The sequence below is a fragment of the Lactuca virosa genome, chromosome 4 (assembly GCF_052849685.1).
Source record: "Lactuca virosa cultivar CGN04683 chromosome 4, Lactuca_virosa_CGN04683_v6, whole genome shotgun sequence".
Classification (NCBI taxonomy): Eukaryota; Viridiplantae; Streptophyta; class Magnoliopsida; order Asterales; family Asteraceae; genus Lactuca; species Lactuca virosa.
Window position 1 is genome coordinate 1,189,851 of NC_136429.1, and position 17,840 is coordinate 1,207,690.

At 36.1% G+C, this 17,840-nt stretch overlaps 2 protein-coding genes and 1 long non-coding RNA gene across 4 annotated transcripts; 2 read left to right on the forward strand and 1 right to left on the reverse strand.

Annotated features, from left to right (window-relative positions):
- The first annotated feature begins 8,164 nt into the window (after positions 1–8,164).
- On the forward strand, positions 8,165–10,507 carry CRN (Protein kinase superfamily protein). The gene is made up of 2 exons (XM_079087694.1): positions 8,165–9,708; positions 9,944–10,507. The coding sequence occupies exons 1-2, from the start codon at positions 8,852–8,854 to the stop codon at positions 10,266–10,268; spliced, it is 1,182 nt and encodes a 393-aa protein (XP_078943820.1). The 5' UTR covers positions 8,165–8,851; the 3' UTR covers positions 10,269–10,507.
- A 2,340-nt stretch (positions 10,508–12,847) lies between these two features.
- LOC145169127 (uncharacterized) lies at positions 12,848–14,664 on the reverse strand. 2 transcript variants are annotated; one of them, XR_013742324.1, is made up of 3 exons: positions 14,437–14,664; positions 13,752–13,974; positions 12,848–13,658 (listed from the first exon to the last, which is right to left on the reverse strand). It is a non-coding gene; the product is annotated as an uncharacterized LOC145169127 (long non-coding RNA). The 2 variants fall into 2 exon arrangements; XR_013742323.1 differs by having other exon boundaries at positions 14,427–14,664.
- On the forward strand, positions 14,633–15,595 carry CCL (CCR-like protein). Its single transcript, XM_079087695.1, has 3 exons — positions 14,633–14,941; positions 15,021–15,179; positions 15,261–15,595. Exons 1-3 carry the CDS (start codon positions 14,658–14,660, stop codon positions 15,334–15,336), a joined length of 519 nt encoding a protein of 172 aa, XP_078943821.1. The 5' UTR covers positions 14,633–14,657; the 3' UTR covers positions 15,337–15,595.
- Positions 15,596–17,840: the final 2,245 nt, after the last annotated feature.

Sequence of the window (17,840 nt, forward strand, 5' to 3'; positions counted from 1 at the left end):
CTTGGACATAAGATAGTGACATAGTAAAGGGTGACATTCGACACCCATCGACATGTTTACATAATCACCAAAACATGATTGCCTAAACATCATCGCACAAATTGGTCGGTTTTGTAAGCGCGCCATGATTTTGCACCCAAGTTCAGGTTTGCAGGTTGTAGTAACAACCGCTACGTATGTTCTATCGTGCTACAATCAAAAAAATTATTAGTTAGGGATTTTTGTATGTATGTTTTAGAGCGGAATTAGGGTTTTTGATTGTATTCTGAAATTAGGATTTGTGTATGTATGTTCCGGAATCCGAAAATCAGGTACCGTATTCCGGACCAAAATTCTGGACCCAGTTCAATGTATTCCGGACATGATTTTCAGATTCCGGACATGATTTTCGGATTCCGAACACGTTCCGGACTAGCATGGACAAAGTTGCGCTCGCATGGACAAGACATGCGATCGCATGTATTGAATTTGATGCCTTTTTTATTGTCATTCTTCCTTCCAAGTTGTTCTTGATCATTACTCAACATCCTTCCTTAGTTTAGACTCCAATTGAGCTTCAAACGCGCATCCAACTGCTCCCAAAGCACTGCTCCACTCGAACTATCTGAAATTGACATAAAAAACATGAGCAATATGAGAATTCTAATAAAATACATGAGTTGAACATTATTTAAATAAATGAAATGCAAATGTACAAAATATGATGTTAAATGATAATGAAAACTACCATATAAGATGCATAAAATGACATCTAACAAATCTCCCCAAGCTTAAACCTTACTTGCCGTCAAGTAAGAACAAGATAAAACATTATAAACGAATAGAAAGATGTAGATGACCTAAAAAGAATTTAGAATAAAATAAAATAAAATAAAAATACTTCACTCTTTTTTTATATTTTTTTTTATATATATTTTTATACGATCAAACTTTACATCAAAGGAGTTCCAATCACTACTACCTAGACGTCCATTCTGCCACCTTTCAGGTATCACATACTCCCAAAGTGAGGAAGACCACGAAACGGTGTAACCCAATAGTCCGACCATAGTTTTATTTAAACTTTACACCTTAATTAGCTTTGTGAGCGGAAATAACACAGTCCAAGATCTCATGTCCTTAAGACTAGATAGTCAAGAACTAGAATCGACGCATCCTTAAGAACCCGCCACGGCAAATCAGCTTCCGCTGAAGAAGTGGGCCACACACGTAGGGGCCCAGCTCCTATGCTTTCACTTTTTCGAGAGCCACCAATATAATATCACACAGTTATTCATTCGCCATATTTAACTTTGAGATGGCCTCTGATTTAATTGAACTTGAATTTGTATCTTTGTTTCTAGCTTGAATTCTTCAATCAATTTTTGAATTTCTTGAAATTTCTTCGATTAAGTGCTTGAAATTTTGATTTGGGTACTGAATATGACAGTTATACCCTTTCTTCCTTCGTGACTGTGTGGATCTTATATAAGGGCTCTCTGTTACCGCGAGGGTAACACGTGTCAACAAATAGGTATGTGTTCTGTGGGTCCAGAGTTGTCGATAAAGGCTCTTTTTAAACATTCAAAAACAAATCATCCCAAAGCTGTTATTACCGCCCACAAAAATGTTTAAGTATGCCATTTTTTTATTATCTAAGACTGGGGTCTCAGATTACGGTGTTTGGGTCTCCTAGTTATGGCAACTGATTCTACACTTCCAATAACAACCTGGTTGCTTCGGACTTTCATTTTCCATCTTCGCGGAGTTATTGAATGTAAAGAATATCCTCATCTCGTATTTTTTATTTTTTTTTCGATTTTCTAAAAGATTTTTAAGAATTTTTAAATGCAGAAAATAAAAATAACTAGAAATAAAATCTTTTTGGGGGGTTTTTTTATGAATGCATAAAAATAAAAAGGAAAATATTTTTGGATTTTTCGAATATTTTATGTGCAAATGCAAAAAAAAAATATGTAAAAAGAAAAATAAAAATTGAAAAACTTTAAATGCAAAACTGAAAAGTTAAAAATTTTAACAAAAAATGCAAATTTATTACACTAACCCCCTCTCCAAGCTTAAAATGATGCATTGTCCTCAATGCTCAGAGAGAAATGAACAGCTCAATAAAAAATATAAAAATAGAAAGGGTGTAACTAGGAATGAATGTACCTGATAAGTTCGCGAAAATTATGTTTTTGACGAAGATGTGGCGAAAAATCTGAATTTCAGCAACTCTGTCGATCCTCTGATTTCCCCAAGCTTGCTTGGAAATACAACCATCTCTTTATTGAAAGCGTAAAAATTAAAACTACTCATCGTGTTGCCTCCCGGAAAGCTACCCATTTTAAAGTTGTTGGCTCGACTTTGCCCAACCAGATTAACTAACTAGTGTGGTTGGGACTTCTCTGAAGCACAAATCTTTTTCTTGTGACTCAAGATCCCTTCAAATATGGAAAGATGAGTGGATCTGGAACTTGTTCAGCAAACTTGAAAGACTCTAGAGTGTCTTCAGATAAGTCTCTCAGATGATTATATTTCTTTCTTTTTCTGATCTTCTTTTCCTTTCCAGAAGTCTTCTCTTTGAACTCTTCAGATTCTTCTTTTCAGATTATGGCATTTAAGCTTCTGTGTTGGTACTTTCTCGATTGAAATCATCACTTTCTCCTCGCCTTTTTCCAAAAGTTTGTTTCTTTTCAAATTTTTATCTGATTTTTCTTCAGCAGGAATTAGATACTCCTCCTTCACTTCCCCAAGCTTATCTTTTGCCAACTCCTCCAATGTGTATGATAAATTCTTGTCTGCAAATTTTTCTTGCACAGAGACATTAGAAAACCCATAGCAGCCCTCAGATAAATGACTGCTAGTACCCAGATAATTTAAAGAAATATTTTTAGAAGGAAAATCATCATTATTAATTTTAAAATTAACAACCTCCACATCAAACTCCATTGAAATCATGTCATTAAAAACATCAATTTTCGTTTTTGCAGTTTTCATAAATGGCCTTCCCAAAATAATAGAGTTTGCATCTGAAGTGTCCAAGTTTCCCATGTCCAAAATGTAAAAATCAGCAGGAAATATCAAATTACCCACTTGTACAAGAACATCCTCCAGTACACCTTTTAGGTGTATTGTTGAGTGGTCAACCAACTGTATAATTGTCCCAGTCTTTTGTAAAGTTCCTGTTTTTAATTTTTTTAAAACAGGAAAGGGATGGACATTTACTGAAGCTCCAAGGTCAAGCATGGCATTTGGAAAAGTAAGGTTCCCTAATTTTCAATATATTGAGAAAACCCACGGATCCTTGCACTTTAGATGCAAACCTTTTTGCAAAATTAAAGAAATATTTTTGCCAGCTACATTTTCACTAAATTTCATTTTTTCTTTGAAATACATAAATCTTTAAGAAACTTAACATATCAACGAATGTGTTTTATAACATCTAAAAGTGGAAGGTTTACCTCAACCTTGCGAAAAATTCCCATGATGTCTTCATCCTCTCTTTCGCGTTTCGTATTCTTCAGTCTTGATGGGAATGGAGGTAAAGGCTTGTACTCTTTCAGATTCAATTGGAATGGTGTTGGAGTTTCTTTTTCTTCCAGCTTTTCAGATTCTTATTCAACAAACACCTCTTTAAACTCTTCAATTTCAGCTCCTTTTTCTGTCTCTTCCACATCTCCTTCTTCTATCAGAACTTCTTCAAATTCTTCATCAGCCTCGTTTTCTGGTTCATATAAGCTTGAGCCTCCATATGTTTTCCCACTTCTCAAGGAAATAGAACTAACATTGTGCTTCAGATTGTTTTCTGTGTGTCCTGGCAACTTTCCTTGAGATTCCAGACGACCCACAGAAGTGGCAAGCTGAGACACATGTTGTTCCAGAATTTTGATATTGGTTATGGTTTCTATTTGGAATGCTTAGGTGCTCGTGGCAAGGCTTTTCACTATATCTTCTAAGGCCATGCTGGAACTACTGGGTTTCTGATTTGAAGATTGATACTGGAAATTCAGATTCTGGAAGTTGGGCTGAAAATGAGAATTCTGCTGAAGACCCGACTGCTGAAAATTTCGTTGTTGTTGAAATCCGGGTGGAGGCTGAAATTGTTGCTTCTGCTGATAATTATTCTGAAAATTATGTTGGTAGCCCCCAACAGCTTTTACTGCAGCAACATCCTCTTGTAAAATCGGACACATATCCGTAGGATGATCAGTCTTCAAACAGATACCACACGGTTTCTTTGCAGTTGCTTTTTCTTTAGTCAACAGCAACACTGCTTTCGTGAGCTCAGAAATTTGGGTTTCAAGGTGAGCATTGTTGATTTCTTTTATTCCTCTTGGCTGACCCGGATACCATTCTTCTTCATTTCCGGAATGTTTAGACTCGATCGCCAGCTTTTCGATAAGCTCTCTGATTTCAGTTGGTGTCATATCACCCAAGGAACCACCACTGGAATCATTTATTAGGCGCCTCTCCATGGGTGTCAGGCATTCACAAAAGCAATTGTAGAGCTGGTAATCACCGATTCCATGTTGTGGGCACCGAACCAGAAGCTTCTTGAATCTCTCCCAGTAGGTATGTAAAGCTTCTCTATTTCCTTCTTTGATCCCAAGGATTTATCTTCTGAGACTAGAGACTCGCGTTTCTGGAAAGTATTTCTCTAAGAACAGCTTCGCGAGTTCTGTCCAAATGGTGATGGAACCAAACGGGAGTTCATATAACCATTCCCTTGCTGAATCTTGAAGCGTAAAGAGGAATGCCCTTAACTTTATCTGGTCTTCAGCAACATCATGTGGCTTCATTCCTGAACATACCACATGAAATTCCTTGAGGAATTTATGTGGGTTTTCGTTTTCCAGACCGCGGAATGTGGGAAGGAGATGAATCAGCCCAGATTTCAACTCGAAGTTTTGGGCTTCTGGAAACGTAATGCAAAGGGGCTGCTGGTTGACCTCTTGAGTGGCCCACTCTCTAAGGGTCTTTTATGCATCATCTCCACTCATGGATGATTCTTCAGATTCAGATTCTGAAGAATCTGTGGGTTCAGATTTGACGGAAGAGGGTGGGGAATATGTTTTATAAGGGTTGTTTTGAGGAGAAGATGGGGGTACTTTCGGAAAAAAATGGATATGATTCGTTCCACAAGGGAGTGTCTTACGATGTGGAGGTTTCTGGAGGTACGGAAGATGATGAACCAAAGAGACCAGCTGATCGTTTCTTTCTTGTTGCTTCTTTCTTCAGTTTCCTTGCAGTTCGCTCGATTTCAGTTTCAAAAGCTAGAGGTGTACCTGAACGAAAAATTCTTGGCATAAAACTATTAGAAAGCACCGTGTCCCTGGCAACGACGCCAATTTGTTAACACGTTGTCGCGTGCGTATTAAACAAGTAAATTATCACTGCTGGTTGCACTAAAAATATAGCACATGGAAGCAGGGTCGAATCCTCAGGGACACGACATAATGGTCAATGCATTTTTGCATCAGGCACATCTAGTCAAGAAATAGAAATAAAAAAAAGGGATTTGATTAAACTAAAAACTAAAAATGTAGTGATATTGAATTAAACGAAAGTCAATAATAAAAACGGTTTCAGTTTTGCTGCGACTTTCCTAATCATGCAATCAACCCATATCTTATTATTTGAGATGCGTTCTATCTAAGCTGGTACTGAGAAAAACTAACAAGCTCTACTATAATCTCTTTTACCTATATTAGTTAACCAAAACAAGCTCTTTGAATTAACCCTAACTTTTTAATGTTCAATTAAACAAACTCTTAATTAAATCAGAAAAATTGCATTAAGATCTTTGTAAAATTCCCAACAATACCCAATACTTCTCACAAGCTTGGAAGCGTAAATGTATGATTTTTACAGTTTATATCAGAGTTAAATCCCAAAACGGAACCAATCTGATACTTGTTACTTTTATCAGTTGACAAGAACAATTACGGATTCTATTAACTAATTAACTGGAATGATAAAACCCTAGCTAGGTGATCAGACTAACAAGAATTAAAATCAAACGTTCATTAAGCTCAAAACTGAAAAATCTAGATAGAAACACAAAACGAAAATCAGATCTGAAAATTAATCACATGAGAAGTACTAGTCTATGCAAAACTGAAAACTAAAGTTTAGCCAGACATGGCCAAAAACGAAATCAAATTGGATAAAAGAAACATTTACTCATAAATCTTCTAAACTAAATGTGTGAGATGATTCGCAGTCTTCAATTCTTCAAAAGCCGCTGAAAGGATTCGAAAATCGCCTTCTGAAGTGGTTTTCTTCGTCTGGAATCATCCAACCCCTACAACTGATTATGAGGGTTGTATTTATACTCAAGGTGGAAGCTTCCGGAACAAGAATCTGATAACATGTGATCACATGTATCAAAGTTGCGATCGCATGTATTGAAGAAAACGCGTCTCGGGCCTTTTTAATGAAGTAGGATGTTATTTTGAGACATTTTGGCAAAGTTGTGATCGCATAGAGGGAAGTTGCGATCGCATAAAGACCATTTTTTCATCCATCTGGATTTTTGGCATGAAAAAACCTCGAAGACAAGCTGCGAGCGAAACATGCGATCGCATGGACAAAGTTGTGATCGCATGGACAAGACATGTGATCGCATGTATTAAATTTGATGCGTTTTTTATCGTCATTCTTCCTTCCAAGTTGTTCTTAATCATTCCTCAGCATCCTTCCTTAGTTTAGACTCCAATTGAGCTTCAAACGCGCATCCAACTGCTCCCAAAGCACTGCTCCACTTGAACTATCTGAAATTGACATAAAAAAAACAAGCATTTCGGGAATTCTAATAAAATACATGAGTTGAACATTATTTAAATAAATGACATGCAAATGTACAAAATATGATGCTAAATGATAATGAAAACTACCCTATAAGATGCATAAAATGGCATCTAACAAACATATACAGCAGGGAGACTCTCACCACGTCTTCATTGCTTAATTGATGAAGTGAGTTATTAAACACGTTCGTAAGGTCATTCATACTCACCGAACGTGAAAGCGGCACAAATGGAATACACGTTCTCTGAATGCTGCAAAACCATAAGTGGGATGGAAATAATCCCCGAACCGCAAGTCGATGACCAAGCAGAATGTTTTCATGTGAAAGCAAACTCGATAGTCGCTAACCGGAAATGGAAACTCTTCTAGGTCAACTGGATCAAAAGTAGTAACTTCCTTGGACATAAGATAGTGACATAGTAAAGGGTGACATTCGACACCCATCGACATGTTTACATAATCACCAAAACATGATTGCCTAAACATCATCGCACAAATTGGTCGGTTTTGTAAGCGCGCCATGATTTTGCACCCAAGTTCAGGTTTGCAGGTTGTAGTAACAACCGTTGCGTATGTTCTATCGTGCTACAATCAAAAAAATTATTAGTTAGGGATTTTTGTATGTATGTTTTAGAGCGGAATTAGGGTTTTTGATTGTATTCTGAAATTAGGATTTGTGTATGTATGTTCCGGAATCCGAAAATCGGGTACGGTATTCCGGACCAAAATTCTGGACCCAGTTCAATGTATTCCGGACATGATTTTCAGATTCCGGACTTGATTTTCGGATTCCGAACACGTTCCAGACTAGCAAAAATTAGAGTTTTTGATTACGATGTATCATGTAGTATAAATGTATAAGTCTATGTAATCCTATAATTGCCTTAACACGATTAAATTCACAGAAATCCCTATAATACTTATATAATTGCGTAAACTATTTTTTTAAACGTATTATTAAAAATAAATGCATTTAATTAGAAACAAATTTGAAACTTACAAATAAAAATTGCATTTCTTCACTGTCGGTAGACATTTTCAGTTGTAGAGGTATCCGGAATGGAATGTCGAAGTGTAGTCTGAAACAATGGATGTCGAAGCATAGTCCGAAACGGGGTAAATGATATTTATAGGAGAACCAGATTACCGGGTCGGAATTTATCTATCCGTTTAACTGAATTTTAAATCCGGTCCAGAACAACCCATTCCGGACCAAGCGGTCATTTTGCAAAAAAAAAATATTATTTTAAAATTTTGATTAGATTAGTCAATTTCCCTTATTTTTATTTACATTTTCATACATCAAACAGTATTGTGTCGTATAAGATCGATCGATCTATCGATCATTCTCCCATTATTAAAATAACATGTACACCCCTCCCTTATCAGTTATCACTCAGTGACTACCACTGGAATCTGCTGCTATTCCTTTTACATCCTTTCTCTTTGCTCTTTACTTGACTTCCTGTTTAGGAAGAAAAAGCAAAACAAAAAGAAATTTTGAATTCACACTCCATTACACCCACCCAGTTTGTAAATGCTGAGAATTTGGGTTTGGGTTTTATTCCTCCACAAATAATAGAAGGGAATGAATCAATTCCAAGTCGCCTGGCTTCCCCCTCAAGTTTTCATCTTTCTTCCGTTGCTTATTTGACCACTTCCCTGGCCTCAAGTAAAAAGAAAATCCAAAGATTCCTCCTCTCCTCTTGAGCTGCTAAACTAAACATACCCCTCCCTTTCCACAGTACTGATGCTTTGGTAACTCGGCATTTTCTTGGATTAATGTTTTCAACTGTTTCTGTTTGTTATCAAGCCTCTCGTTGTTTCTTCTTCTTCTTCTTCTTCTCTCTCTCTCTCTCTCTCTCTCTCTCTCTCTCTCTGTCTGCTCCTTTTCAAGAGCATTTTTTTCCCTCAGTTGCAAGTAGCTTGTTTGCATCTGTATTCTGATGAAAAATGGAATCTTTGAGCAGGTTTTCAGATTTTTCTTTTTAGGTCCTACTGACTGACTGACCGACCGAGAGCTCCAGGGCTTGATAGACTTGTATGCTTATTAGTTTCCATGGAGAAGAAGAGTAGTGTATATATAGTATTCGTGAAGCTTGTGTTTGTGTTGTTGTTGTATTGTGTGGAATGCCATGGTGCAACGATAAAGCGAATCCCGGCGGCGCCTCCGGCTTCAGAGCGGAGTCCAGAATTTAGGGGCAAGTTACAAAGAGTTATGTTGAGCATCTTGTTGGGAAGCATAACCGGATTAGTTTGTGCTCTTGTTTGTGCTTGCCTTGTAAGATGCGTGTTCATATATATGAAAAGAGTTCCCATCCTCAAGGGACCGGTTGTATTTTCACCTGAAATCTCTCCGAAGACCCTACAATCAGCTCTAGCAAATGAAAATGAAAGCCAGGTGCTTGGTTCGAATCCAAATGGAAAATGTTATATGGTCGTACTCGACAATGGGTTCAGAATTGCAGTGAAGAAGGTTGAGCCTTTTGTAATCGGGTCCGGATCCCCAGAAGCTCATAGACGGATACAGAGGGAGCTGGAGATACTGGCGAACTTGAGGCACAGGCATTTGATGATGTTAAGGGCATATCTTTGTGAATCTGTTAGGTTTAGTTTGATTTATGATTACATTCCGACGGGTAGCCTTGAGGATGCCATGAAGAGAGCAAGGGAAAATGAGTTGCAGCTTGGGTGGGATGCCAGGCTACGAATTGCAGTAGGCATTATCAAAGGGCTTCAGTATCTTCATTTTACTTGCACGCCTAGAATCTTGCACTATAACTTGAAGCCTTCAAATGTGATGTTAGATGCTGACTTTGAACCCAGACTCGGGGATTGTGGTTTGGCTAGGATCATGCACACTTTTGATGGAAGGTCATCAGCCTATAATGCCCCTGAATCTTGGCCAAATTTCAGGTATTTCACGTCTTCAAGTGTGTGTTTTATCTTTTGATGGTTGTGTGTAGTTATATATAGCAGGTAGAAGTTGTATTTGAGGTGTAGTTTCTATATAAACTTATTATATTATATAAGTGTGACAGAAGGAAGGAACCCCAGGTTCAGCATAAGCATGTGAATTTGTTAATTTGTTCTATTGGGCAATTGATACTGTGATTGTAATAACCAGGTTGTGAATGGTTGGGTTGTGCAGTATATACACGGAGAAGAGTGACATCTTCAGCTTTGGGGTGATATTGGGGATTCTGTTAACAGGTAAAGATCCAAGCGATCCGATGTTTGGGGAAGCTGCAACAAGTACAGGTAGTGGTGATATGGGGATGTGGTTCAGACAGCTGCTTGAGAATGGGGATGATGCTCGTGAAGCACTTGATAAGAGTCTCCTTGGAGAAGAAATGGAGGAAGACGAGATGTTGATGGCTGTAAGAATAGCTGCAGTTTGTCTCTCAGATATGCCTGCTGATCGACCTTCCAGTGATGAACTTGTTCCCATGCTCACCCAACTCCACAGTTTTTGAATTTTTTTTTTTTTTCTTCCTTGTTGCTATCGCTCTCTGTACATGGAAGCAACCAAAATGTCTTCACCAACACCCACCCCATAATGATTTGTTTTTGTTCATGCTACTTACTAGTGATTCACGGGAGATGTTGTATGCAATTCAATTATGGATGGATTGGTGGTGGTGCCTGTGTTCGGTTTGCTTATTTTCATTACATTTCCACTTTTCCTATTCACCAGATTCTCTTTACCTTACAATCGAAAGTCTGTCTGTGTCTTTTCTTGCTTGCTTTCTTGACCAAATCATTCCTTGCATTCTATTTCTAGGAGCATACAAATTTCCTTGCTAATATATAAAAGACTTATTAAGTCGTGGAATTTGATTCACCCTTCGACGCCATAGCAACTAGGCAAACCAAGCATGGATCAAAGGAGAGCCGTCATTTGGGGGAGGGGGGGTAGTTCCTTTTTCTGTTGTTGTTTTTGGGCTTGGCATCATTGATAGTTTTTAGGTAACTTACTAGTATATATATTCTTTAAATTTTTGTAATCTGTTGTTAAGTTCGTACTAGGTCAACTTTCTACACAAAATTATGCTTGGTCCATATGGTTTGTTAAAACATGCATGGTGATGACAATTATGATATTCCCGACCCCGACGCGCTTGGTTTCTGTTGTTTGATTTCTTGTGTGGTTAGTTTTTATGGTTTCATTTTTTTCAGAAATGATATGAAATTACTATTTTTATCATCTTTAATTTATTTTATATATTTTTAACTAAATTATTATTTTTTAAATAATTAATAAACGTTACCATCCCTACCCAACACCTTTTAGCCCACTTACCCTCTATCCCACTTATGCCCTTACCTCTTTTTTAGTAAAATTTATCAGCTTCTCATTCTTCTTTTCATCAGCGGCATGACCGGATCTAGTTTTGGTCACCGTCATTGAAGTAGAAGAAATTGGTATCGTTCTCCTTCACCACCACCAATGTCGTGGTCCCCTGCCTAACACATTCGAGTCCACTTATCTTCTATCCCACTTATGCCACTTACCTCTTTTTTAATAAAATTTATCAACCTCTCATTCTTCTTCCCACCAGCGGCATGACCGGATCTAGTTTCGGCCGGATCTAGTTTTGGCCGCCGTCGCTGAAGTAGAAGAAATTGGTATCGTTCTCCTTCACCACCACCAATGTCGTGGTCCTCCGTTGAAAACAACTAGTGTCATAGGAAATTGATCTAGGGCTTCACAATGCATCACTAACGTCATCCTCATTTCCCTAATCATAACACACATACATCAGTTCTAAACAAGAAGTCTACATCAACATTACTGTCCTCTCTCTCTCTCTCTCTCTCTCTCTCTCTCTCTCTCTCTCTCTCTCTCTCTCAAATCGGAATTGGCATCTTCTCTCTTCAAATTCATATGGTGTGTGGTATTTGAATCTAGGTTTGAAATCACTTCAGAGGTATGTGTGAATACGAAATTGTGTTTGTGTGTGTATTATGGGTTGAAATCAGTTCAAGGTCTATTTGTGAAGGTGGTGAGGTGGGGGTGGAGTAGGGCTTTTTTAATTTAATAATGTTAAGATTAATAAAAATAAACTACAAAGAAGATAAATACCATTTTACAAACATAAACGACTAATCAAACAATAAATAAAACGACAACGACCAAACAGATAAATATTATCATAATGAGAAATTAAATATCCTTCTACCTTTTGGTGAAAATTTTCTTCTTTTCCCTATAAAATGGTGACAAGTATGGATAATATTTTAAGACACTTGTTACCTTTAACATCCCTATTCTAATAAATGAATAAGTTTATTCTCCTATTGACAAGTGTCATACTATTAGAACTCATCATTAATATTATATGTCAATTATTATGTCACTAGTTGTGAGACCCGTATGATATACGGGTTGGATAAAACAAAAACTAAATATAAAGGTTTAAATAAAAATTTATTTAAATTTAAAATTTAAAATTTAAAATTTAAAATTTAAAATTTGAATTTAAAAGGAAACATATTAAATACTATGTGAGTTGTAGCATTGTAATTTATTAGCCATTTTCAATTAAGGCAATTATTAATTGAGGTGTAAATGTGATGTGTTAATTAAGAAAAAATAAAAATATGAGAAAATGACAAATGGAAAATACATTTATTCAAAAATATCAAAAAATAACATGTGTCCAAATTAATGAGAGAATGACATTTGGCAAAATTATTTTCATTTATTAGGGGGATTATTAGGGGGGATTTGTCAACCTATTAATTATCAATTTCAAATTTCAAATTTTAAATTTCTCACACTAATTACATTAAATTAGTAATTGATTTTCCATTTTAAATTTCAAATTTTAAACTTTTTCACTTTAATTATATTAAATTAATAACATTAGATTAAAAAATAAAATAAAATTAATATAGATTATAAGGTGATATAATTTCACGTATTTATTTAAATCAACGATTATAATTTTATATAACTAAAAAATATCTCTTAAGTAATAATTTATTTAAAATAAGTGATTAATAATTTTGATTTTTAATATGAAAGTTTAATTAAATAAGAAAAAAAATATATCATAATTGTCCTCGAGATATCGCATCATATTCGTTTTGTCAAACTATTTTGACCAATTACATAATTTTATCAAAAAATATCTTCCGCTAGAATCTAAATCAAACTTCATCCTTATCCCATTAAAAAAACGGAAAATGACACAAATGCCCTACAAACTTTCTAGGGTTTATCCTTTTAGTCCCTAAACAATTTTTGTGGCCTTATGAGGGCACGAAGTTGTTTTTGTCGGGTCGATTACATCCTTTTGGCCAAAGTGAAGGGGTCAGCCGGTTACTTCTTTGACACATTGACATTTGTTGACCAATTTTCTTATATTGACTTTGAATTTTCCCATACTCTCTCTCTCTCTCTAACTCTCTCTCCCTGAAACCCACTTGCAAATAGAGGTCCTGTACTCCTGCTGTAACTAGATTCATATCAACAAATAAGGGGATTGAGTTGTTTGTTTAATCATTGACCACCATTTGTCGTCTCCGGTGAACCTCACCGACCATCTAATAGCCACATGACTGCTGCTACTTATCTGAGTCCTCCCTCCTCCTTCCATTGTGTATGTTTTCCCAGTTCCAGTCTGGCCATAAGCAAATATAGTGCAGTTGTATCCCTCAAGAACTTCAAAAACTATGGGAGATACTGCTGAATGATATAAGTCCTTTTGTTGGGATTTTGGACCAAAGACCTTGTCAAACAGAAATGATCTATCAATCTGCTTGTTAGCTATATTCTGAACTGCACATACTTCCCTCTTGTTTTCTGAACATGTAATAACATGGGTGTGTGCAATTTCTCCTCATCAGCATTCATTGGTCTGCAAATTTTGAAACAAAACGATTGATGCCATTTTCATGGAGTAACATCCAAAATTCAATTTCACGCATGCTTGAAGAGAAAAAGTACACACCTGCAACGCACAACAACCTGAACATTCACGCCTTTTTCTTTATCATGTTTACCACTCATATTTCCTTCTACATGTCGGAGATCTCTTACTGCCTTGTCAGTGGATCTCGGGGTGTGCGATGGTGAACTGGGAACTGTATTTCCTCCTTTCCTCTCCATAACTCTAGAGTTCGCTCTTCAAATCACGACTTTTGCCTATGAATCGCTGTCAACCAGATTCAAATCTGAAAAACAAAACAAAAAACTATTTATCCAATAAATCTCTCGTTAACTAAAAAAATCACTAGCGGACACAAATATTCAGAAACAATTGAATAAGAAGAATGCTAGTATGCAGAAAACACTAGATTGTTTGGATCACGACAGATGATAGTTTGACTTATACAATAAAAAAGATTTAAGTCTAAAACAAACTTTAAATTCAATGAAAATGCAAAAATCAAAACTGTGCGTGCTCGATCAAAGCTGGAAATGTTTTTCCAGGAAACACAATAGCTAGCACAGTGCATTGGAAAAAGATTCCCAAAAACATTAAAGAAAATGTAGATGAAAATAGAAAGGTAAACGAAAATCTATAGAAATTTCCGTTCCAATTCAAATCTCAATTAATGAATCATTTACTAAGATGCAAACAGTGACCAAAACAATTAATGGAGGTAGACGAAATATGCGAAACCTGAATTCACCTGTCGTCAAGTTCTTCAAAATGTTGTATAGTGAGGTAGATTCAGTGTAGATGGAGTTAATTCATGGAAATGGTGAGATTTTTTAGGTTAAAATATACATACAGAGAGAGAGAGGTGGGCCCAAGTTTTGTCAGCCAAAAAATAAATTAAGTGGCTAAAAGGTATACTCGAAAAACATTATACCGCCTATATCTCATTTTCCCAAAAAAAAAACCTTAGCTATGAGGCCCCGGCTATATATCTGGAACCACTACTCTATCGTCCTCCATTCCATCAACATATACACAATTCAATCAATCAAAATGCAGGCTTCCATCTACTTGCCTTCAACATCGTTCCTCTCTTTGCCATCTACCAAAGCCTCAAGTTTCTCACAGACATTATTGTATACTACTACACTTACCAGACGTCAAATTTGTCAAACATCATCATCTCTCTCAAATTCAATCAAGGCAGCACCATCTGACAATAATTCTCAGTTCGATTACAGCTCCATGGCCTCATCGTACGTATGCTGCCTCCCTATCCCTCAATTTGTTAAATAGTAATGAATCCATATGGATTTATGTTTCTTCAATGCACAGAGTTTTCCCAGCAGAAGCATGTGAGACTCTAGGTGGTGATGCTTGTGATGTTGAGATGTTCCCGGAGACCAAGATCAAACAACAACCCAACCCCAAAATTGATCCTCCCACTTCAGAACAAGTTGATAGAGAGTATCTCGAGTACAGCAGTACCAACACGTAACATCAATCTGTGATTCTCAACTCTTTAATTGTGTCAATGTTTATATATAAATGGACCTTAATATTCTTTTTCTACAGGGTGTTTATTGCAGAGGCCTGCGATGATCTTGGAGGGGAGTTCTGTGACCCGGCGTATCAGAGTGGAGTTAACTAAATCAACATCAGTATTTAATTCTCAATATTATAAATTATATAATCAACTGTGGGATTTGTCATCTTTTGATCGGTAGATTCTCAATATTATAAATTATTATAAATTATTTAATTCTCACAGCCTTATTTCTCGTTTGTGTTCTTGCCCACCTTTTTAACTTTCTCCAGCGACCGGCTCCTAACTTTGAAATTGTGTGTTATATGAGTATATCACTTTTGTTAACCTAATTGTTTATAAGAATATATTTTGCCTTATTTTATATCATATATTGTTTGTTATATATTATTTTGTTGTTATTGATAATTGTTTTTATTTTCATAATACATATATGAATCCGATGATATTTAATATGGTTTGTTTAGTATATTTATATGATTTGTCTAGTGTATAAAACATGTAATCAATTCTAATTTTTTAAATTATATTTTTGAAAATATTAAAAATATCAAAAAAATTCATTATCGTTAGAAAAAGGATAAGTACATATGTTCCCGTTACCTTTAGTGTTCGTGTTCTGCCTTTGATATACAACTTCTCTTCTCAAAAAACGATCAAACCAACATTAAATTAAATCAACAAGTGTGTAAACCGGGGAAAACACATCTATTCATATACTACATAAATATTTATGAATTTAGATGAATTATGATTAGCATGATTTGCCGTATGTATATTTAGACCATCGACTACTTATTACATCATTACATGTTGACAAAACCTCATAAACGGTCTATTTGGTTTCCAAAAACCTAGGATATAGTCGTTAATTTCAAAAAACATCATAGATAGTCCATTTGGTTTCAAAACTCTTAACAAAATAGTCATTGGTTTCAAAAAATTTAATAAATAATCTCTCACCCTCATAAAGAGACTTATTTACTATTTTTATTTTATTTAACTAACCCTTTAAAAAAGCGAAAATAAATATCTCATTTTGGGCTCTCTCTCTCTCTCTCTCTCTCTCTCTCTCTCTCTCTCTCTCTCTCTCTCTCTCTCTCTCTCTCTCTCTCTCTCTCTCAAGCGACAAGCATTACCCAATAAACAATTACAAAATGGAAGACTTTGCATCATCTATACCATCGATATGGGCATCCATGAACACGTTCAACTCTCATTGTCCTCGTCTCTCGTAGCCCACCCCCACCACCACCACCAACAACAACAAGAAACTCTAGAAATCGCTGCTACACAATACGTCTTCAACCACCCTTTCCCTCATCAACACACGATGTACAACCGATTTCTACACACAGACAATTTGGATCTCAACCTTACTCGTTTCGACTCTTTCGAACAAGAAACTGATGCCAACGTTGTTGAATATGTTGATTTCAATAATACGAATGAGATATAACTCGCTAATGTAGAGACCCATTTTGTTTTTTAACAGAACCACACCGTGGAACGAGTAATTACCCATTTAGATTTCGTTTCAGCTGATGGTGAAACCCTACTCGATACGGGTTCTATTGAGAACCATGAGGAAGATCAAGGTCAGTTTCAGAGTTTAGATGAGGTTTATAACAGTATAACAGGCGTGCATGTTAACAGATCAATGTCTGACACTCTGCTCCCGACTTTGATCCCGACTTCATGGGCTTCAAGGACCATATCTTGTCTTCCTGCATCAGGAAAGTGGGTTGGGGAAGACAAAGCTTTGAGGTTTAATTTTGGTTGGGTTTGTAGATCTTTCTAATAATCTTTTAGATTTTTAGATTAATAATATATATTAGTTATCATCGTACAACGAATGAGATGGCAAACGGGCAACAAGCTGTGCCGCTAAGCCTTTTTGTATGGTAAAGCTAATTCTTTTGAAAACTACATCCATAAATCTAGGGGATATAACATTGTTATGCATGATCCATTGTACTCTCTTAAGAAGCTCCATCGCATCTGGCGCGAGGAACCAAACGTATCAAATGTAAATGATATGAAACAGTGTTGATTTTCCATGCACGATTTCTCATGTTTGGTGACTTTGTCTGTTTTTCTTTAATCCGAAACAATAAAAATGATTTGTTCTTTGGGGTTTTGATTTTAAGTTTAGGTTTGATTTCGATTGGGTTTTATGAAATCTCGGGAATGATAATGCATTAGGTTCAATATGAAAACAATAACGATTGGAGTACCGGTACTTATTATTATTCTTTGGGATTTTGTTTGGTTTTGATTTTAATTTCAGATTTTTAATGGTTTTGGCTTCATTTGACTTGGTTGAAAAGGATAATCGGTGGAGCTTCTGGAGGTGGACACTTGTAACATAGAAATGAGAGAGAGGGCTTCATTTGACTTGGTTGAAAAGGATAATCGGTGGAGTTGCCGAAGGTGGACACTTGTAACATAGAAATGAGAGAGAGAGAAAGAGAGAGAGAGAGAGAGAGAGAGAGAGGTGGGTCAAAGGCGGGGTTTTTTACTTATCGTCTTTTTCTTTTTCTTTTTTTCAATAGATTTAAATAAAGAAATGCAACACATTAAAAAGGGTGTATAAGTTTTTCTACTTG

Coding starts and splice junctions, on each gene's coding strand:
- CCL (XM_079087695.1), top strand. CDS start 14,658: ATGAGGCCCCGGCTATATATCTGGAACCACTACTCTATCGTCCTCCAT. Junction 14,942..15,020: donor TACAGCTCCATGGCCTCATC/GTACGTATGCTG, acceptor TTCAATGCACAG/AGTTTTCCCAGCAGAAGCAT. Junction 15,180..15,260: donor GAGTACAGCAGTACCAACAC/GTAACATCAATC, acceptor CTTTTTCTACAG/GGTGTTTATTGCAGAGGCCT.
- CRN (XM_079087694.1), top strand. CDS start 8,852: ATGGAGAAGAAGAGTAGTGTATATATAGTATTCGTGAAGCTTGTGTTT. Junction 9,709..9,943: donor GAATCTTGGCCAAATTTCAG/GTATTTCACGTC, acceptor TGGGTTGTGCAG/TATATACACGGAGAAGAGTG.